This window comes from Lolium rigidum, chromosome 3 (assembly GCF_022539505.1).
Source record: "Lolium rigidum isolate FL_2022 chromosome 3, APGP_CSIRO_Lrig_0.1, whole genome shotgun sequence".
NCBI lineage: Eukaryota > Viridiplantae > Streptophyta > Magnoliopsida > Poales > Poaceae > Lolium > Lolium rigidum.
The window spans coordinates 212,296,961-212,315,503 of record NC_061510.1 but is presented as its reverse complement, the minus strand read 5'-3'; the positions used below and the strand labels follow the sequence as shown (position 1 = coordinate 212,315,503).

The following is an 18,543-nucleotide window of genomic DNA, read 5'->3' as shown; positions in this document are numbered from 1 at the left end:
TTTTTCAGCTGCGTACAGCGAAGAGAGCAAAAACAAGTTCATGGCTGCTTAGCTTTAGCTTTCATGGTTGGCGATGCTCTACAGTTTAATTTGCAACAGAAGTGCTATAATTTCTATGCCGTCATCTTGTGGAGTGAGTGGTAAATAGTATCAAGATTAGAATGCAGCAACTTCGCAGCTAGTATAGATACCAAGATTGGTTGGTGTGCGGATGTGTAGCTGTTAGTTTATACTTATGAGGATGTATTTGCTATCATTGAGCATTTTAAGTGCACCTTTTAGTTTCTCACTTCAAAGAGTTCTAACTATTGGAAAAATGAATATTTTATTCTGGGAAGGCGATGTGTGTAATTGCTAATTCTTACATACTACAGTAACCTTCATTCTCTTTGCAAGAATCGAGCATTATTCTGGCGAATAATTTTTTTCTGGAAGTCTTGCATACCTGATAGAACTGAGGAAAGATCACTCATACATGGTAGGAAATAATTCCAGACGTAAATTGGATTTAGCTGAAGCAAATCTACTATGTATGCGGATTACAAAAATGAGAAGTGCATATGTTGTGTATTGTGTATACAAGTAGAAGTTTTGCTTCCTGAAGACCTCCAGTGGTCCCAGTCCATTTGGCTTGCATTCATCATTCCTAGTTGCACTTTAGCTTTTATACTGTACTAGGCCCTGTTTGTTTGGGCTTCTGCTTCTGATTTTAGGGTCCAAAAGCGGAAGCCCAAACAAACACCCAACAATAGAAAAGCGCTTTTCAGAAGCGTGGCCACAAAATGCACTGGGCGAGCCTACCGAAGGGAAAGCTAATCGGGAGGTGCTTCCCGAGCTTTCACTGCTTCCCGAGTTACCTTGGTCCGAACTGTCCTCTACACTTTTCTGTATTTACGAAAATCTTGCCACTCCGTGCAACCCGACCTGTCCCTTGGAATCGGTCAGATTTCCCCCTCCTCGTCCTAGCTCTGGCGGGCGTTTCTGTTTCGCCACCGCCGCCGCCATTCCCCACCGTCGACCGCACCGCTCCCTTCCCCAAGCCTCGTCCCCTGCCGCGTTCCCGACCTCCTGCAACTGCAACCCATGCCGCCAATGAATCTGTCGGCCGTCGAAGACCTCACTTGTCCGTCGCCGTCCCCGTCCCTGTCCCCGTTCCCGCGACCTCTGCTGCTCCTCTTTCCGTTCTCGGCCTGCTCCAAGTCCATCCATCCCCAAATCAACTGGGTGCACGACGGGTTGATCTCGTCCCCGTCGGCCGCAGGACACAGGCGCCGCCGGAACGCAGAGTTTGTCCTCGTCACCAAAATCCCGTCCGCGGCCAACTGGAAGGACGACGAGCTAGTCTCTGTCTTCACCACCGGTAGGAGGATCTCATCCCTGTTGCCATCCCGTCCAGGAGCGTGCTCGGGAACCATTGCTGCCTTGGATCTGAACGAGGACCCGCCCTCTGGATCTTGCTGTCCCCAAGTACTTCGTATCTATTTTTATTATTCCATGAATTAGAACTAATAACGTGGAATCGAATATCTAGGCCATCCCATGTATGGTTGACGGATGTATGTATAGATTCAATTTGCATCATGCGATTTATGAAGAAAAAAAACTCAGGTGGGATAATATGGACTTCGAAATTCATTTTAAATAATTATGTAAAAACACTTGAAATATTTAATTGATTTTAGCAAAAAAAGGTAATTAAGGTAAATCACCTCTTAATAGTAATTATGTGAAAAAACAGTGAGAAACAACTAATTTATTTCAAAGCATCATTTATACAATATCTACAGCACTCAGGGTATTCCAGACATTTCACTCCTAAAACTGGCAGCAAAAGCTACAAAAAGCGTTTCTGCCAAACATCAAATCTCTATTTCCAACAGCTGCTTCTCACAGCTGTTTTTTCACAGCTCAACAACTACAGCTGCTTTTCAAAAGCTGCAACCCAAACAAACAGACCCTTAGTCCCCTTAGTTGTGAACAACAGACTTTTTCCGGCAAATTGAATGAATAGCAGATTGGTTCATCATTTTGCAGGCTGGTGCACGGTCTGGGTGTTCAATCACAGCAACAAGAAAATGCAAGGCCCCCTGGTGGAAAGGTTTGTTTGGAGGTGCAACAACCGACTATCAAGAAAGAGAACAATGCGAGGAACGAGAAATGGCCTCCTGTCTTGAATCAGCCAAGAAGGCTTGCATTAAGTTTTCAAAGGAAAAGTGTAATGCACCCTTCCGAGATGCAAGGATAGCTTCTGAAGGTCTCCTTGAAAATACCGATTTCACTGTCTGGGGTGCGGAGCATAACGGAGCATCCTTGTGTGTTGCAAACAGCCAGTACTCATCCAATCCTAGGCCTGGTGCCACAAGCTACAAAGGAAGCGACTTGTTAGACAGCTTAGCATCTAAAGACAATAGCAACTCAGGGTAAAAGGTATTACAGTGGACAGCGGGAGGTTACATCAGAACATGGCGATTTGTCTTAGGTGTTGGATCCATCAATGAAATAATGGCATGTCATCGCAGAGGATGGTGTTCCTCCTTTTTCTAGGTTTCTGTCTCACAGGACCAAGAAACTCGGATTGGAGATGAAGAATGACTGTATATTATCTACTGCTATTGTCTCTGTCGTTTCTCTTGATGTGCATGTTGGGCAATGCAGATGCAGAAGGCCGTTTGTCTTGATGTTGATGTGTTGGGTAAAAGGTGCAGAAGGTTTTTCTGCATGTCAAATGCATAAAGGCTTCCTGTGGGTGGACCTGTACTGTGTAGTGTCATGTTAGTATTGGAATATATACATGTTTATTACTTGCGTTGCAGAGTGTTACTGTAAATAATTCATAAACAGCTGAAGTTGGTGAAAACCACACTATCAATTGCGCATATAGTTTCTGGGTCTTTTGGAATAGAAAAGTGCTCATCTGGTTGGGCATTTGACATTGCAAAACTTGCATGTGGAGTGAGTGAGTGAAAGGTGATGGAATTTTGTGCGACATGAGTTTGTCAGCTCAATCGTTGGTAAGGTGAGGACAGACACTTGCAGGCCATTCTAATACAAGTTGAAATTCATATTTCCAGTAGCTCAAGCTCTATGAGGCCTTATTCGGTTTCATCTAATCTGAGGGGGGTTGAGGTGTATTGAGGTGGTTTAAATCCCTAACATGTCAAAATACCCCTCAAACCACTCCAATCCACCTACCTAGTGGATTAACCGAACGAGGCCTGAGCTGGTTTTCTGTATTGTGCGCCGTTTCTTCCTCTTTCGCATACGACCAAAGTATATGTTCATCCGTTACTCAATGAAAACTTGTAAAATCTCATAAGATACGCTGAAAAGAATCTCATGTCTTTGAGGCTGCGGTTGGCACCGTTGTTATGATAACCGATAACCGTGTTGGTAGAATTGCACCTTAGAAACAGCTTTATAAAAGAAAATTTATGTGAATATCATATTAAACACACATGCTTGAACCTTAAATAAATGTGTTAGTGTGGACATCAGTTGGTTGTGATCTTATCGTTACAATTGGCTAGCTAACGCGCACGCGCAGCCGGGGATCATTGCCCAGCCTAGCCATGACACGATCGACCGGGAGAAACCCTAGCGACCGTGGGTTCCCGCCCGCCCACCTCCCCTTCCGTTCTCCTCCCTCGCCAGAGGGTGCGATCGGGGAAGCCCGGCCAGCGTTGGCAACAACGGGGATCTCTCACCCCTCACATGGCCGTTTCGGGTGTTGTGGGTAATGGGTATGTCAACGACATGGTTTAGATCCGGCAAGCCCGGGTGGTCCACAGATGGTGGTGGTGGCTTATGGTCCACCGGGTGGCCCAGTTGCTGTTGATAGAAGATGGATGAAATTCAGCCCAGGAACAGGAGTCAGATCCCAACCGGCCTACGCAGGTAGGCGGATCCATGGAGGCCCATGAAGTATCCGGATCCATGACGGCAAGTCAGATCTAGGTGGATTCTTGACGTGCACGGCAATGTATATTCCCTAGTTAGGCATCTTGTATTCCGGCTAGGACTCTCCATAGAAACCCTTGATCCAGGCGTCTTTATAAGCCGAATCCTGGGAGCCCTAGAGGCACAACCACAACTCATTGTAACAGCGTGAAAGCGCCCAGTATAATTTCAGACAAGCAACAGTAGACCCTGTCCTCGAGCAGGTGTTCCGAAGATGGGTAAATCGCGTACCACCGTCCCGAGTGCTCTCCGCCCTATAGCCCCTACTTCTTCCCCCCTCCGTGAGGATCCTTCCTCCGGGGTATTGTCGAGTAGGCAACGACATCGGGGCACTATGAGTGTGGCCATGACTGACCATGGCGACGCGGGAGGAACTTGACGACATGGTGGACTACGTGGCGACGATCTCATTCTGGGCCACGCGGGGCCAATGTAGGCCGGGCGGGCTTGGTCGTTGGTCGCATCTTGTTGGTCCTTTGGGTCTTGGCATGTTGCGTTGCGACGTTGGGTACCGCGGTGCTCAACGGTCGTTGGTGCGCCCGCCAATCCTTTTGCGGTGGAGGTTGTCCTTGGGAGGTGGATGGCGGTGTGGGGGCTTGCTTGTCTGCATCGTAGAATAAAGGTGGTAGTCCAAGGATCCCTCTCATGTCATGACGAAGATCTGCTCGACGCATGTCTTCATTGATTTGGCTGGACTGTCGAGTTTCGGAAAGCTCCACCAACGAACTCCAAATGGACGACATGCTTGGAGTTTGCCGGATTGGATGGGTTTTGCTCACACGCAACTCTGTTTTCTCTAACCATTTGGTTTCAGACGGAGTGATGTGAAGCTATGCACACTGTTGCCATCGTGGAACACTTCTTAGTTCCATGGTGAAGTCAGTCGCGGAGAATGGCATGAAAGCCGAGTTCTGAGGACTAGTAATGGTGGTTCGAGTTTTGGTGGCGATAAGGTTTGGCCTTGGTGATTTGTAACTCGGAGCAGCGATATTGGCAAGTGGGAGTGACAACAGAGGAGAAATTCAGAGCCAAAACTTGGAGAGTAAAAACCCAAGGTGTGGCATCAATGGTTATGCGTGGCAATGATCTTGTTGAATGCAGAGTTTTGTCAGAACGGACTTTCTCCTGGGTGAAAGCCTATGATCGATGATCAGGGCGACGGCGCTTGTGCACTATTTTCTTCTGTTAGGCGTCGCTTTTTGAAGATGTTGGATTTCTGGTGTTGACTTGGTGGTGTTTGGTTCGTTGCTATAAGAAATAGATCGATGTAGAGGATATTTTTCTTTGCTATAACTTTTTTTAACTTTGTGCATCCGTATTGTCGGTTGGTGTAATTGGTATCTTCCCGATATTAATATATTTTCCTTTATTAGAAAATCATTATTATTAATCTAGTGAATGGACCATGAGGAACAAAATGATGGAAGGCATAAAACTAGTGGGAAGGGGAAAAAATAAGCGTGAAGTTGATGTACATAAGAAAATGAGAAAAAATAAGTGTTCGATGAAATGTTGAGAGCTTCTAGAATCAGGTGGAAGTGAAAGGGCGGCTCATTTCCCCTCCCCCCTCTCAGCTCGCTACAGTACCCGAGCTCACCCTCGTTCTCACCGGGCCGCTTCTCCTCCCTCTCCGCCGGGCTAGCCGACCGGAGTTGGAGAGGAGATGGCACCGGAGTACATAGCAGTAGTATTAGGATTAGGTTATGGTCCCTAGTGGCGTATGGCGCGCATGCCGGGAGAGAGGTGGCGGATCCCATCAGCTGGATTTGGCACTGCATCGTCTTCTTCCTCGACTCCATGGAGCTCCGGCGGTCGGAGCCAAAGGTGTGGCGGCGGAGGGAGATGAGGATCTCCGTAAATAAAGCCGTTTCTCGCGGATCTGGTAACTGTCAATGCAGTTGTGGCCTCCTCCTCTCTGTTCATCATGGTGGTGAGAGAGAAGAGGGTTGGCTACTTGCTGCTCGTCGCTGGCTACCGCATCCGCAGCAGGGAAGCTCGTTGGCTTCTACTCGGAGGCTCTTCACGGCGCCGTTGTCGCCGTATCCTATGGCTGGAAGGCAGCCCCTCCATCGGAGGATTACCACGGCGCCACTGTCGCCGTACTTCACGGCCGAAGGGCGGCCCCTCCACCCTCGTGTGACGACGACAAGCCGTCCTCAAGGCAACAACAACCTCCGTCAAGCGTTCATGCCGACTCGGAGGCTCTCCAGTTTCGTCGGAGTTAGCTCCCACCTCTGCGCCCCAAGTGGTCCCGTCCCCGGCGGCGTAGAGGTTGACTCCGGCGAGCTTCGTCGCGGTGAAAAAGGAGTTGGACCTGATCGCGTTTTCGTGTTTTACTCTAGGGTCCTCAGTGCAATTTTTAAGGGCCAGATTGTAATTTGCTTGTTTCCTTCATGCCTTATCTGTAAATTGTACTCCACCGCATATGGAATGAAGCCGTAGGTCCTTCGGGATCTTTCCTGTTCAAAAAAAAAAGAATCAGGTGGAAATGCGAATTCATGTAGAGGATCTAAACCACACAATCTTATGAATTGTCTGAAGGGGTCCATATTCAGAATGTTGATTGATCTAAACGGATCCTTGTTCAAAAATTGGAGAATACAAACAACCTACATGTTTGCCTTCTCCCAGATCTCCCGAGAATCATCTGAATCACATCGTGCAATGTGGGAGTGGCGACATGGCCGTCGTACCTCCCCCGGCCTTTCTCGTGTCACCTCACCAGTGAAAGAAGCATGCCCTTTCTCGTGCACACTGTTTAGTCCCGCACTTCGAGGCAGCGCTCCGAGCATTCAGCCAGGGACACGGGGCTCCACGACAAAGCTATAGCCAGATGAGTGAAGGCTGCGCCTGTACTCCATCCTCCGTCCAGTACTTGCCTTGCCTGCCCGCAGCTTTAGAGCAAGGCGGCCTAAACAAAGCTTTGTTTTCTTCTTCTCCAACGTTGGTTTGTTGGTTTGCGCATGCGTGCGTCCTGGCCGGTCAAAGATCGGCACCACTCTCCATACCATGCTCCTCTCCTCTCGTCGGCAGCGCGCGAGGGAGCGCGTGAGGGAGTACTAGCTAGTAGTTTAATCTCTTCATTAATGTGTTTACTGTCAGTTTGCGGTAATGAAGAGACATCTCCGCCAACGTTGTCTCCTCCCGTTGCGTTCAGACTAGTCACAATGCATAGTGTTATATAGAACTATCGTGAATATGATATTACTACATATTATTATCTTCACAATGCATAGTATTATATTGTAGTATTATAGTTTTCTTATATTAATTGATTTGTAGAATCTTAATATAAAGCTATGTACAAGATGTATTTGATATTAAGTTTTCTACTACTACGTGCTATGATACAGTATCTACCTATGATATTACAATCTTCTCTCTTATCTTTAATTGCACTGCCACATTAGATTTTTGCATGCATAAGATGCATGATACTACCAATGATACTTTCATTGTGGATAGTCTTAGGTGCTTTGGCAGTAATGTCAGGCCTTTCACAATGCACTTAGCGCGTTATCCTATGTAGTGATATGTTCTGAAAAATAACCTCTACAATGCATTGTTTCTTAAAGATGTGTACATTTATTGATTTTAGCTAATGCATGCATGTGATTGGAGTAGAAATATTTTTTTTTATCTATAACTTGTAGCTAAGATACAACAATCCTCTCTTTCATCAATTAATATAGTGTCACATCATCAAATGGCCTATGATACCAGAGAACCACCCATTATGAAAGGCCTCATTCTCGGGCATGTGGACAGAGGCACCAGAAATGGCGTGCTTAAGACATCTTCAATGGCTACCCATAAAATGGAATGCATTTGGGTTCGGATGTAGCGGTTCGTGGATAAGAAAAAGACCGTGGTCCTTTTTTAAATATAAGGCCTAAGCCCAGCTTTAAATTAATAAAGCCACAACGGCAGAGTACATGGATGCTGAGAACAGCTTACAACCCAAAAAAGCTACAAGCAAAAACAACAGAGATGAAACACAGCTTGCAACACCAAGGCCCTCTTCAACGATCAGCAGCCCGGTGCCGGTGGAGCTCGAGAGGGAGACAGCAAGTGTGGTCTGACATGGAAAACCCCACGGAATCGAGCATCAGCCTCAGCCATACCATCGCCGAAGAAGGCTCCCTGCCTCCTCGCCCGGCTCGAAGGGCGCCGTACCGTCGGCCGATGGAGGCGCTCCCCGAGCTTGATCGCACACTAATAGCGACGTCCGAGGAAGGAGATCCAAGCACACCGACACCATACCACACACACGAGAAGCACAACAGCAAGCCGGAGCTCGAACGCGTCGGAGACGAAGCGGTTGGGTATGCTTCGGAGAAGAGCACCGAGCACACCGCCCGCACACACAACCTGCGCCCACAACCTACCCAAACTCCCCAAGACCGCGCCTTCAGCAAGGTTAGCGATGCTAAAGCGACACCGCGGTCCAATCCGGGATTAGGTTTTCACCCAGGGAGCAAGGAGGAGGGGGGAGGGACAGTACCTCGACGGTGCCCCCAGCAGGGAAGGCGGCGCCCAAGGACGTCGCCGCCGTCGTGACCGGTACCACCGGTCAGGGATTTCTCCCGATCGCAGAGTCCCGCTGCCATCGCCTCGGCCCGAACAGGCCAGGGAGCTTGGACGCCATGAGGAGAGGAGGGGCTAGTACCTTCAGATCTGGCGCCGGCGACCACCGAGGGGGGCCCGAGCCAAGGCCAGCACCCGCCGGCTCCGCGCCGCCCACACGGCCGCAGAAGCCAGCCCGCACCCGCGAACACCGCTCGCCGCCGAGCCGGAGTCGCCGCACCACCAGATCAGGGCCGTCGCCCTGAGATCCCGAGCCCCCACCGAGGGGGTCGCCGGCCGAGTCCTCCCGAGCCCACGGCCGGAACCAGGTCCGCCATCGACGCCGGAGGAAGAACCGAGCGGCCGCCCCGGCCATGGCGAACCCGGCGCGGAGCTCCTCCATCTATACGCCGCGCGGGGAGCCGGGGCCCGGATCCCCGCCGCCCCCATCACCGGCGTCGCGAGCCAGGCCCGGCGGCGCCTCAGGGAGCGACGAGGAGGGTGGACGGAGGGGGAAGGAGCGGCGGCGGCGGCTGTTAGGGTTTTCGCCCCCCGGTCGCCTGGAGGAGGCGACGCGAGGGGGGAAACGTTTTCTATGGACCGTGGTCCTTTTGCAGCTAACAGCGAACCTAACAGTTTAAACTAAAAAAAGATGGATTAAAATTGAAACATAGTTTATATATATATATATATAGGGGTCCACAAAGGACGAGTTTTACAGCTAAAAAACGAAAAACAGATAGTGCAAACGGAAGCTTCTGGTCCTCCTCGCCGGTGGCTTCTAATTCTCCTTGCCGAGGTCGATGAAGACCTGCGGCGGCCACACTACTGTGTGCGCTGTATGGCCTCCTCGAGGCCAATGCAATTGGCCCGCTCCTACATCTGCTCGTAGTCAAGGTTGTTCTCGTCCGCCGGCGGGCTTCGACGAGACATGCCTGGTAATACGCCTCCCACGCGAACGACAACGCCCATGGTAAGGGCTTGACATAGTTCGTGGACGCCCCGAGGCACTGCAGCCAGCGGGGACGGCCAATGCGCAGCGTGGGAAAGACAAAGTCGGGTTACTCCTCCGACTACGCCTCCTCCTCCTCCTCCTTCACGGCCACCGGAGGCGGCGGTGCCTGGAGCGCAAGTGGCTCCGCGTGCGCCTCCTCCTGTGCCTTGTAGTCCACGTCCTCATCGTCAAGGTCTTCGAGGTGCGCCTCGATACCGGCGCGACGCTCCTCGTGTTCGGCCTCGAACCACCTTGCCCACGGTGGCGAGTCCACGGCGTAGGCAGGGTCCCGCCTTAGATCTGGCGGCAGGTACGCTCGCCGTTGCAGGATCTCCCAACGGCGGGCAGGGCCACGCGCTGAGATGGCGAGCGCTAGCACCCTCGCCTGGTTGAGGTGTGATTTTTTCTACTAGAAGTGAAAAAAAAAACTCTCTCAAACTTAAAAGGGGAGAAGGAGGAATTATGACCACATCCGAAATACAAAAAGATTCTACTATAGACGAAGCGTTCAAGAAAGAAACCGTGCACAAAACACCATCGCCGCGTGATCATCAGATCATCCAGTTTTACCCTCAAGAGAGTACGAATAAACTCTATACATGTGTTCATCAAGGAAACAAATACGTATGGTTTTGTCCTGAAAATCAAGACTTGGTGCTCGAAGGGCACCACCAAAACATAATCCTGCGTTGCCGCCACTTGCCGAGCATGCTTTAAAACACCCATCCTCTGGTGCAATCTTCACCACATCTCTATCAAGATCTGCTCGTCCGAGTCAATCTCCGTCAACTAATTTAGAAGCGAGGCCTAATTTTGAACTAAATTAGTTATCACAGGTTCAGATAAGTTTAGCCAGTATTTCTCTAAATACACAATTTTCTTCTTCGAACTAGGCTTTCGCCCCGCTTTATAAATAAAGCCGCAACGGCCGAACCGATACAAGGTGGAGAGGAGAGCCTCTTACAAAGCAGATCAAAGAAAAACAAAAAAGAACACAGAGACCCCAAAGTTGCCACGAGGACATTGACGCGGGACCGAGTCGAAACGGGGCTCCACAACGACGCCCCCAAGAGGGAAAACGACGCATTGCGCCGCCGCCGTCGAGACCATGAGGTCAAGGGCTTTCACCCGGAGCCGTACCGCGGGGCGGATACCCACAACGACGCCCCCAAGAGGGTTGCGATACCCGCAGGCACCGCCGTCGTTGGCGCCGAGGCGCTGAGCTTTCGCCCGGAAGCATCCACACACCACGCCCGACAACTCAGCCGCCCGCTGTCCCCAAGTTGGGCATCCCAAACACGATCTTGGGGTTGCCGAGGCCGAAACGCCGCCAACACCAGGATCCCCCACCGTCCGCTCCACGCCATCCTCATGACCGAAGAGAGAGACCACCACCACCGCCGCGTTGCCCGCCGAAGAGCCAACCGCGCAGTCCACCTTCCAGGGCCGCCGCCCCGGCATCCCCACGAACTCGAGCCCATGGATTAACCAGCACGCCGCAACTCGAATTGGGCAGGGTAGGGAGGCACCAATGACAAGCAGCCATCAAGCACACGGCAGCCCAAGGGAGGGGATCCACCCTCCGACACCCAAGGTGCCCGCCGTCCGGACGCAGTAACATGGTCAATGTGGCCTAAATCAGGCCCGGCCGCCCGCCAGTGCCTCGATCACGCCCCATTAGCCGTGCCACCACACTGCTACGCATAGGTCGCCGTCGCCATCTACCTGCAGTACCGGGCCGGACCAACCCTTGCCACCATCGACCTGCCACGAGCTAACCGCACACCACGAGCGGCGTCGCCGCAACCTCACTCCTCGCAAAACGGCCTTGGCCGAGACCACGAACCGCCGCCAAGAAGCACCCCTGCACTACAAGAAAAACCTTCCATAGAGTCATTTTACTAGAGACACTTCCTACTTTGCCTCTTTAAAAATCACATTAAGACACTTTGCATGTTGTAGTGGCACTTTTTGAGACACTTCAGAAATAGTCTCATATGTAGAGACGTTAGTTGAGACATTTCTGTAAGGGGTTGCAGTTTTCATTCTATAGACAACTAATGAGACACTCCAAAGTGTCACAAATAAGTTATCAAGAGGCAACCCGTGAGACACTTCGTTCTATGTCTTTAATTTTTATCTAGAGACAATATTTGAGGCATTTTGCTTGTTCTCTAGGGACATTTGTTCTATGTTTGGATCATGGTGGATAATACTAATTAGAAAGTTGTTCCAAGTATCAACATATACTTTTTTTTGCTGGAAAAGTATCAACATATACTTGTGAAAGGGTGAGATGGTTAATGGAATAAGTCTTAATCACTAAGGTCATGAGTTCGAGTATCACTTTTCACATGGTTTCTTTTCATTTATTTACTCTAGAGACACAATATAATGCCTCTTTTATGTCTTCTAAAATGTAGAGACATTATTACTATTGTCCTTACCACGTAGAGACACCGCCCGTAGTGACAGTTTTGAGACAATATGGAAAGTGTCTCTATAACTATGTAGGAGCAATTTAAGTGTCTCTACGGGACCAAAATAGTGTCTCTACATGCCAATTCTCTTGTAGTGCCTGCCACGACGCCCGGGGACAGAGCCGCGCCGTTGTCGACGCCGCCATGCCGCCGGTCAAGCCGGACACTTTGTCGGCATCGAAGAACTCGCCACCGAACTCGAGCAAGAGCCTCACCTCGGCCCTCCCGGGCAGAAGATGGACTGCGCAACCGTACTGCCGAGGACCGCCGGATCCGGGCCCACCGGCCCGTGTCCGGCACCAACGGCGGTGCAACCCGGGAGGAGCCGCCGGCGCCGGCTACCTCCACGGCCCTCCCGGCCCCGGACGCGGCAAGCCCGGCCCGGATCGGGGCCCGCCGGCCCAAACCCGGGCCGCCGCCAGCAGCCTCCTCCGCCGTCGCCCTCCGCCATACGCTGCGGCAGCCCGCACCTCCGCCGAGAACAGCCGCCGCCAAGCCTCGCCGTCGCCGCCGGACCGAGCTCCACAAGCCCCTAGGAGCACCGCCGCCGACCGCGCCCGCCTCGCGCAGGGCCCCCGCGAGCGGGTGAGTATGTCCCGCCGCCGCCAGCACCGCGCGGGCTTTGCCCGGCGGCTCTCGCCGGCGGCGGCGGAGGAGGAGGGAGGAGGGGAGGTCGGGACGCGCAGGAGCTAGGGTTCGCCCCTGGCGGCGCCCGCGGGAGCGACGCGCAGGAGCGGTAGGGGTTTCCTGGCTATCGGTCGGAGGTTGGTTTAATCCCTAAATACACAATTTGAATGGAGTATTTTGCGTTCTAGTATTCATTTCTCGATGTGCCCCACGTTCTTTCACAGGCATCTCAAGTTCACAAATACTATGGGTTACAGAAAGAACAATCAGTAATTAACCTAGTTAGTATATCATCACCTTCTAAAAAGAGAAATGAACAGCTTTGGTTACACGACACTGATGACAGCAGGCACCCATTCCACACATGAACCTTCCTTCTCCTGATCTTTCTCTGATGACGAACATCATGAATAATTGAGAAGGTTGCCGCTGCTGACGATGTTGTTGCTGTTGCAGGGGAAGCAGCCGCAGGACGCCGCGTTGGTCCCGGTCCCAGCTGAGAGATGGTGGCTTATCGTCTTCACCCTCCGGGCGTGGTGCTCCGTGGTGGCGCGCCTGAGCTGCTGCAGGTGCTGTGACTGCGCCGCCGCGCGCCACTCCTCGCCGCGCCTGTGCACGCTCGTCATCCGCTTCATCAGCTTCTCCTCCAGGTTCGAACGCATCTTCTGAATCTTCACCTGACCAACGCACGTCGTTCCAAAGAAAACGTGAGGACTTCTGATCCGACAGAGAGGAAACCTGTCTAAATTAAGTATCGCGGAGGGAAGATGTTTCAAACTTTGAATTCCACGAAATCATTTGCATCTGGGCCCTGTACTCGCAGCCTGGTACACAGTGCATTTGCATCGGTTGTAGTAATGTAGTACCACGAAATCATAATGATACCGCCGTAAGCACATGTCCTGATCTTAGATTAGGGTTAAAACTGCGTCGTTTGCCGCACTCGGATCAAAGGAATTCACATGGCTACTCTGACTGAGAAGGGTAGTCCAACTCAACTCAGGAACATAACCGGTTAAAGAACTAGTGAGCTGCTTAAGAGGATTAGGGTTTAACATCGAAAGTGATGAGCAATCAATGCTTTCCACCGTTCTAAACAATTCCCTCGGATTAGTAGCAAAGCAACATTTGACTGCCTTGGAGGTTGCGAAAGGTGATGAAACGTGGAAATTACAGAGCCGGGATCCCAACCATCCTCTACAGTTTATATTTCTGAATTTTTCTCAATGCATGGAAATACCAGAGTTACTAAACCTGACACTCCAACAGATACTAACTTCCAAGAAATGTCCAAAATAGTATTAAATTGGTGGTGATTTGTTTGATTTTTGCTCAAAATAGTATGTATGCCAGAATTAGAGGTAGTCAACTGATATACAAAAGCAGCATTAAACAACTTTTGGTCAGGTTTGGATGCTATTCTTGCAATGAAGATTGAGACAAGCAATTATTTGTGTGAACAGAAGCATATGAGACAGAGACTCGCAAGGCAAAGATCACAAGGCTCAAAATGATCACATGGTTTTCCTAAAATTGCACTATTGTCACACCTTTCGGAGCTAGCGTTGGCAAGTTTTGTACTTTTGCCATTACATTTTCAATGTTTGTTAAAATTGTCAGTTGAATTTCAGTTACAGGAAATGCAAATGTGAATGCAGTTTATGATGGTACACCATTTTTTTCAGCATTCTCACAAGAATGACACTGAATTTTGATTATTACCTCTAGTTTTCTGGATTGTGCTTCAGCTTTGGCACTCTCCAGGTTAATCCAAGCTTGAATCTTTGCCTCTTCTCTCTGATACCTAAACAAATCAAAGACAAGAAGACAGAACCAGTTTATAAACTGCAAATTTATAAACACGATGCAAGCTTTTTAGTCTTGCTAGATGTCCTCACGAGATTTATAAACTAATAAAACACAAGGAAACAGAACCAGTAATTACTAGATGTCCTCACAAGATTTAGTATTCTTTGCACGATGCAATCTGCAAAATTCACGCACCTTATGCAGCTCTTAGTTCTCTCATCATCATCCCATCGACAATCGGTGACGGCAGCACGCTTATCGCAAGTTCCTCCACCACCAGCACTTGCCTCGAAGTGCCTGAGGCTCTTGGACACCTCCTCTTCCTCTTCCTCCTTGGAGCTCCAGTTGATGAGCATGGCGTCGAACTGCGCGCCGAGGTCCAGCTTGGCGAAATGGCAGTCGGTGAGCTCCGAGATGTCCATGCCGCTGCCGCCATTGTACGGCACTAGGGGCCCCGACCGACCCGTCGGCGTGTTGTGCCTGAGCGGTGAGGTGCTCTTGATCGGCGTGTGGCACCGTGAGGTCGTGGAGCTCCCTAGGGGCGTCATCTCCGTGCCTATATCCCTCCGGTGGAGGTCATCGTCGCCGGCCACCACCGCCGCGGCATTCTTCGCCGGCTCGCAGTAGGAGCTCCGGAACACGAAGCTCTCCTTGGACGGCTCCACATTGTCCGTGAACTTGTCTGCAACACGGAGCATTTCTTAGACGACGAGCGAAAACACTGAATTTATGGGTGAATGCAGAACAAGAAATGCAACTCGAGCTCACCTTTGAGGAGCACTTCTGCAGGTGGTGTATACAACGCAAGCGCATTGGCGTCCAGCGAGATTCTCCTCGCCGTCGCCGGCGCCTTCTCCTCCTCTACGCCGGCGCTTCTCTGAACCAGGCCGCCACCATTATGGTGCTGCTTGGAGGCCGTCTTGGCATGGTGATGGCCGCGTTGGTCGGACGGCTGCCTCAGCCACTTCTCCGCGTCCTCCCACTTGGAGGGCACCGACCTCCTCGCGGAGACGAGCTGGTGGTGGGCAGGGCTCGAGGAGGAGGTGGCGAGGAACAGCAATGGCCGCCCCGGTGTTCCCGGGACCTGCTGCTCCACTGATCTCCGTCTCTGGGCCGAGGCCGTGGAGGAAGACGAGGAGGAGGTGGTGGAAGCCTCGTTGTGGTGGTAGTAGCCGTGGCCATTGCTGCTGTTGCTCCTGGCCATGGCGGCCATGGGGAAAGAGGACCTCACGAACTCAGAGGTCTCCTTCAGGTGGAGGCTGCAGAGTGGGTCACTAGATGTGGGCACAAATGGGTTGCTGCTTCTTCCTCCTCCAGCTGTTGCATCAACTCCTACTCCTTGGAATGAGTTCTGAAATCAATGGAGCATGAATGTCTTTGGTGTGGGTATCAGAAGAACAGATCAAATCAAGAGAGCAAGGGGAAGAATGGTTTGGTTGAAACTTACTCTTCTTGTGGAGGGCAAAGTTGCAGAGGGCTGGAGGTAGGGAGAGGAGGAAGAGGACTTGAGCTCCATGGAACAATGGAAGTGTGTGGGTTCCTGCAAGCTGAGCTCCCCGCTTAGCTTCACTTTCTTCAGTTAGAGTGCCTATGAGCATCAGGTACAGTGGTTAGTACTGGCCAGGACTTCATAACACATGTACTTATGGCTGTGATTAGGAGGACCTTGCTACATGATGGTCATTACAGTACTATACATTACTGTACTCTACACTATCCACTTCGTTTAAAAAACGAACTACAGACAGGAGGCCCTGCTCCGATTCACTTAAAAAAATCTACTCCATGTACTACTACTTGGGTTCAAATGGTGAAGAGCATTCATTCACAAGTCTGAATATTCAGTGTCGCAACAACAAGCAGCATGGTTTTGATCCACCATCACTCTTGCTCTTGCTGCTGCTTCATGCATGTCCACCGGTGCTCTAGCAGGTTACTTGCATTATCACGAGCCCATGCCCCCTGCTTTTACTGCTGGTTGTTTGGTACACCTTTTCGCCTCTTGAATTCGTTGCTTCAGTCCGTGAGTCTGTCTAGGCTGCTACACTTATGTTCATATTCCTCTTTCAGATAAAAGGTTTTTGGCTTTCGCTTCATTACTCCTCTTCAAAAAAAGTGCAGTAGCAGTAGGAATCTCAACGCTCGGAATGTGTTTTCTCTGAAAGTCTATTTCCATGGCAGATTAACCACATTGTTTGGTCGCCTGTTTTTCCTCTTGTCTGAATCTTGCGCTCTGGTCTCCTGTCATGCAGGCTGCCCTGCATTATTAAGCCATGCATCTGACACCGTTCACTGTTGCTTGGTACGTAGTTGTAGGAGCAGGACCATGCCTGCTTAGCTACCCGCCATTCATTACAATCCTATGCCTATGGAGAAGTGTGTATCTTTGACCAATACTATAGCACTTGGACCATAATGATCGGGATCTGGTTTTACCTATGCTCACAAGTCACAAGCCGATAAGTTAAACAGATCCTGTGAAACGAACTGGTGACCTGGCTGGTTCGGTGGCTCCCTGCCCTTGGCCATGACGCGCTCCGGCCGCTCCGGCTGGTGAACTGGTGATCCAGAAGAGTACACGGTGGTGGTGTACCGAGCTGCTCCGGCTGTTGCAGCAGGACGGACGGCCATGAGCTAGGTCACGCAGGGCCCCCTCGCCTCACCTGCAAAGGTAAGGACAACTCAAGATGCAGCCGTGGTACAGCTACGGATGGAAGTCGTGCCATTGTCCTTCAGACCAGGGCGAGACATGAAGAAAGGAACTGTCGCAAACATGTTTATTTTCGCTTGTGTGTGGTTTTCGCCCATTTTTCTTAATTAACCTTATGTTGTGTGTTGTATAGTTTTTGAGTTAGGTGTCCAACCTTTTCTTCTTCAATGCAATGGGAGAGCTCCCCGCCCTCTTTATGAGGTTTGTCAAAAAAAAAATTCTCTATTGGCCTGAGCCAAGCACCATGAACTTAAGAGGAGGCGCTCCCTTACCGAGGAGAAACCCCATAGCATGCTCACAGCATGCATCAACGTTCCACACCCGCAGTGTCAAATGCAATGGGCCGGCCCACGGGCGGCTCTTTATGTGAAGCTCATTGGTTCTTAACATAACTCCTCTAATGCAACTTAAAATATTGAAAAACGGTTTCTGTCATTCCGTCCCTTCCAACACTCATCATTGCATTAAAGTGCATCTCTATGAGCTCATATAGGTGAAGTAATATGCAGTCGATGTTCGCATAAAACCATCATAGAAAAACATACAAAATAAAAACTTGACCGAATACTCATTGCACATCATATAGAATCTTAGCCAGATTATCCTATGCTCTCAGGAACATGGAGAACTACTCATAAGTGTCAAATTTGATATGGACCACATGCATAATGATTACAATACAATCTGAAAGTATAATCTCTCCACCAAATAAAAACAAATTACCAATCACAAATATGCAACTAGCCCTTAAAACAATATCCAGGGTTCAATCAAACACAAACTATGAGGGGGATGAAGTCGATCTCGTTGATGGTGATGATGGTGTTGATGGAGATGTCGATGGAGATGCCTCCCCCTACGTCAAGGAGGAGTGGTGATAATGATGGCGTCGATTTACCCTTCGCCGGAGGCACCAGTGTGGCAGGATATGTCCTCTCCCTAAGTAGGAGAGGACTTTCGCCTCCACCGCCACCTCAATAAATCCCGGGAAAAATATGGCTTAGGTTCTTTTGGCGAAAGAAAGGCACCTGTATAAAGTAGGGGTCGAGACGGTGCTCGAGGACCAAACAGGCCTAGGTAGCGTGCCCAGCAGAGGGGGACGCGCCAACTGACCTCTTTTGGTCCTCGTGTGTTATGGGTATAGTTCATAGGTGTACCATCGACAGTGCCTAGATCCGGCAAGCCCGGGTGGCCCATAGACGGTGATGGTGGCATATGGCCCATCGGGTGGCCCAGTTGCAATAGATCAAGATGGATGAAGTCCAGCCCAGGAACAAGGAGCCGGATACACCGATCGACACTGGAAGTCGGATCCGTCCTGGCCCATCAGGGGTAGCTGGATCCGGTACGACGTATAAGGAAAGGCGGATCCTTGACGTGCACAGAAATGTAATATTCCG

At 50.5% G+C, this 18,543-nt stretch overlaps 2 protein-coding genes across 2 annotated transcripts in view; one reads left to right on the top strand and one right to left on the bottom strand.

Moving 5' to 3' along the window:
* Nucleotides 1-2,876, top strand: part of LOC124698930 — a 3,830-nt gene extending 954 nt beyond the window's left edge. The window contains exon 2 of the mRNA XM_047231320.1: nucleotides 2,035-2,876. Within this exon, the coding sequence (XP_047087276.1) occupies nucleotides 2,035-2,424 (390 nt within the window). The 3' untranslated portion in view covers nucleotides 2,425-2,876. The remainder of the gene's footprint in view (nucleotides 1-2,034) is intronic.
* A 10,152-nt stretch (nucleotides 2,877-13,028) lies between these two features.
* Nucleotides 13,029-15,685, bottom strand: LOC124696026. Its single transcript, XM_047228815.1, has 4 exons — nucleotides 15,202-15,685; nucleotides 14,629-15,115; nucleotides 14,347-14,428; nucleotides 13,029-13,301 (listed from the first exon to the last, which is right to left on the bottom strand). Exons 1-4 carry the CDS (start codon nucleotides 15,644-15,646, stop codon nucleotides 13,029-13,031), a joined length of 1,287 nt encoding a protein of 428 aa, XP_047084771.1. The 5' UTR covers nucleotides 15,647-15,685.
* Between the last annotated feature and the right edge of the window lie 2,858 nt (nucleotides 15,686-18,543).

Excerpts from the sequence above, each read along its gene's own strand:
- LOC124696026 (XM_047228815.1), bottom strand. The coding sequence starts at position 15,646 with ATGGCCGCCATGGCCAGGAGCAACAGCAGCAATGGCCACGGCTACTAC. Across the intron at positions 15,116-15,201 it reads TGCAGAAGTGCTCCTCAAAG|ACAAGTTCACGGACAATGTG; the intron begins GTGAGCTCGAGT and ends TCCGTGTTGCAG. Across the intron at positions 14,429-14,628 it reads AGAACTAAGAGCTGCATAAG|GTATCAGAGAGAAGAGGCAA; the intron begins GTGCGTGAATTT and ends TGATTTGTTTAG.